This window comes from Pteropus medius, unplaced genomic scaffold (genome assembly GCF_902729225.1).
Source record: "Pteropus medius unplaced genomic scaffold, Ma_sr-lr_union100, whole genome shotgun sequence".
Lineage (NCBI taxonomy): Eukaryota > Metazoa > Chordata > Mammalia > Chiroptera > Pteropodidae > Pteropus > Pteropus medius.
The window spans coordinates 1549947-1553471 of record NW_024352004.1 but is presented as its reverse complement, the minus strand read 5'-3'; the positions used below and the strand labels follow the sequence as shown (position 1 = coordinate 1553471).

Genomic DNA, 3525 nt, shown 5'->3' with positions numbered 1-3525 from the left:
GCAGCTAGGATTTTAAAGACCAAGGTCCAAGACTTCTCTTCTGAATGCAATACCTTCAGAGATTTGGCCTTTGCATCCTGAGCAGGCCTTGTTGGAAGAGCTCTCCCAGCCCAAGTTGGGGGGCGGAGTGCTTTGTAGAACCAAGCCCCCACTCCTTCCTCCACACTAGGCCTCAGGTTCAAGATTCTGATCCAGTCTGGCCTCCCCTGGAGCACTATGTCTCATCAGCTCTTATGTAACTCCTGTAACTCGGTGTTCCCACCCCCACCGTACAGTTTATATAAGACAGCTCAGTAAACATACTGTGGGCCATCAGGGCTTGGGGAGAACTGAGATGGGCTACATCTCACCCTCCACCTCTTCCGGGGACCCCATTCACACTTCCTGTCTCCCTCCTTGAGACTTGAGCCCATCTTTGTGTGCGCCTGCATGGACAGACACTCATGCCCGAGTGCCCCTGAGTGTGCCAGGGTGTGTGTACATGTATACGTGGTTGTACTAGCCATGGGATGGAGGGCACAAACATGCATGTTAGTATACAGACTTGTCTTCATTGTCCTTTTTCTTTTTTACACTGAGAAAATTTGGCAAAGCTTCCCACTAAGGCTTTCTTTTTTCAGCAAATTCAGGAAACTTAACTCTTGAATCTCCTCCTCTCAGTCCAGTCACAATTAGCAGCTGATCCATTTTATTAGAAGTTCTCATAGTGTTTCCTACAACCTGGTCAGCCAGAAAAATGTCTAACTCCCTGCTCCTCCTGATATTTTCCAGGGATTTGGGGTTTTACCTGAACACCTACAACCGTCTGAGCTGCATTCTCCAGGCCACTGGATCAGCCCAGGCTCCAGATACCCGTGCTACACGAAGCCAGATACCCAGGTTGCCCAAATCATTAAAGGCTTCTCTCTCCATATCAGGCTGAGCCACACGCAAGTCACATCAAACCATCAATAATAGAGCCTTCTTCACATTGAGAGTTTTGCCCCATAGACACTTTATAAGTAGTCTCTGGCCCTTGGCCTTTACTGGCCTGATCTGTCTAACTGATGGAACTCTCCCCGGTCTGAGACTGAGGTGGGATTCTAACTACACAGGTGGGCTCAAGAGCTAGGAAGATTCTAGATCCTTCATAGTCAGTGACCATTTACGCTTTTGTTGAGATACTCTTCTCTTTCCTCATATGTAACTATTGCTGAAGACATGAGATGCTGTTCCCTTTGCTTCTCTTCCCATAACCAAGTGAGGCTCAGCCATCTTCCTTCTCGTTAACCTTCACTCTCAAGAGAGGAGAGGGAAAAATCCATTAGAGCTCTCCCCTCAAAATCTTCCAGGCACCCAGATGCCAGAGTGGGACTGGCACTAGGGCCAAGAGGATATTTGTAGGCAGACTACAAAGCCCAGCTTTCTCTCTCCCACGTCCCAGTTTCAGCTCTCCCCCTGGCCAGACACTTGCAGACAGCAGAGCCAGCCACTCCCCCTTGGCCAGTAAGCACCAAGGTTCTTACTACTCATCACTGCTTTAAGGAAATTTGGCACGTCCAAGAGATGCCAGGATTTGAGCAGCAGGAGACATCTTACAATGGGAGGTTCCAAATCCTGAACACAGGCAGCATTGGAGGTTATTTTCTCCATTTTAAAGGTACTGGATCCTGGCACCACAAAGTCCTCTCCCAAGCTTACCTAGTCCCTCCCTTCAGCCAAGGGCACTTTAGAATCTACTCACCTTCCTTCTACAAGGGTGGGGTCAAAACAAGCCCTGAGATGGGGCTTTGGGCTGTATAATTTAATTTTTAACTAGATCTAGTTCTCCCCAATTTAAATTTTATCTGTTCACCCCCCTGACGTATTAATTTTGCTGTTTTCCCTTTTTGGACTTAATGTTTTTTGTGGTGTTGTTGTTGTTTGGGTTTTGTTTTTTGTTTTTATCTCACTGAATAGGTTAAAATTTCCGGGATTTAATTAATCTCACCAGCTGGCCGGCCACCCTGCAGGACTCGTGGCTCCGCGACAGGCTGCCAGTGGAGGAAACGGTTCCTTTTCTCCTCTTCCGAGTGGGGCTTCAGGAGCCCCGAACCTGCCCCGACGGCCACCAGTCCCGCGGCCAGGCGTCCGGTGACAGGCTTAAAGTGCTTGCCGCTAGGGTACACACCGCCCACCCTCCCCGCTCCCCTGCCAACACACACTCCAGTACACACCCCACAGAGGCTTGGATGGGAAGGGGCCAGAAGCCCGACGGCTGCAGTTTTATTACAAGATTCCTTTACAAATGCAAAATCAGGCCAAAAAGCCCGGCTACTCTGACTCGTCAACAATGTCCCCCCACTGCTCGTAACGCCCCCTCCTACATCACACAAATCTCCCACGCGAGTGACCACAGCGCCCAGTTGCATCTCACAGCCTCTCCCATATTGCCCCACGCTTATTTTTTTTAAAAACGATTAAGAACTCATCCTCCTCCCGCCCGCCCCTCCCCCAAAGCTGAAGCGCACACAGGACGCAACCGGGTGTGGCAGTCCCTTGCCGCACCGCCGCCTGGAGTCCCACAGTGTCCCGGACCCGGCGCCCGCGGCGCGCCGCTGCTTCTCGCGCAGAGCCCGGGGAAGGGCCGAGGGTCCTGGCCTCCCTTCTGTGTCCTTCCAGAGACGCCGGCGAGGGCGGCCGAGGCGGCGGCGCTCAGTAGAGCCCCAGGATGGCGGCGCCCACGTCCTTGGAGGGCCGGCGCTCTTGCACCAGAAAGTTGATCATGCTCTCCGACTTGATGAGCAGGTTGCAGCCCAGGAAGAAAACGCCGAAGACCACGGTGAGCGACAGCACGCAGAGCACAGCGATCTGCGCCACGCGCGACACCCACAGACTACGCTCGTCGGGCTCCAGCCCCGCCGGAGCCCCGTCACTGGCGGCCAGCGGCGCGCCCCCGGGGCAGCAGCCCAGCCACGTGGCCAGCCCGTGGCTGCGGTTCCCTAGGGCGGCCGCGCCGCTGCCGCCCAAACCGCCCGCCGCCTCCAGGCCGCTGTGGTTCAGGAAGGTCACGTTCATAGCCGCTCGCCGCCGGGGGTCTCGGCGCGCAGCCCGGGGCGCACAGCGAGGCTCGCCGGCGTCCGCGCCCTGGGAGACGCTCGGGTCCACCTGTGCGCCGGGATAGGAGGAAGACGGAGGCTGCCCGAGCGCTGGCACCTTCTCGCGTCGCCTGTCCCTGGGCACTGGGCGGGAAGCGGCAGCCAGGAGGAGCGAGCAACAGGCGGCGCGGAAGACGGAGCGGGAGAGCGAAGCGCGTGTCGCCGTCGCCTGCTGCAGGGCTCCCGGGCCCCGTCGCCCCTCCCCTAGCAACGGCCCCGCCCCTTCTCTCTGGTTTTCCCCTCCCCCTGCCCCCGGATCTGCCGCGGCTCTGGGGAGCGAGCGCAGCACCCGCAAAGTCCCAAGGCTGGAAGGGATCTGGAGACCCCCGCAGCTCTGCCCTCGGGCGGCGAAGGTCGTGCCCCTCGGGGCAGCCGCGGACTGTTCTGAGCTGGAAAAATCTCCCCAAGG

The 3525-nt window shown here is 56.4% G+C and overlaps 1 protein-coding gene across 1 annotated transcript; it reads right to left on the bottom strand.

The window, feature by feature from the left end:
• Positions 1-2502: 2502 nt before the first annotated feature.
• Positions 2503-3285, bottom strand: RPRML (reprimo like). The gene has a single exon (XM_039846854.1). It carries the CDS (start codon positions 3034-3036, stop codon positions 2674-2676), a length of 363 nt encoding a protein of 120 aa, XP_039702788.1. The 5' UTR covers positions 3037-3285; the 3' UTR covers positions 2503-2673.
• Positions 3286-3525: the final 240 nt, after the last annotated feature.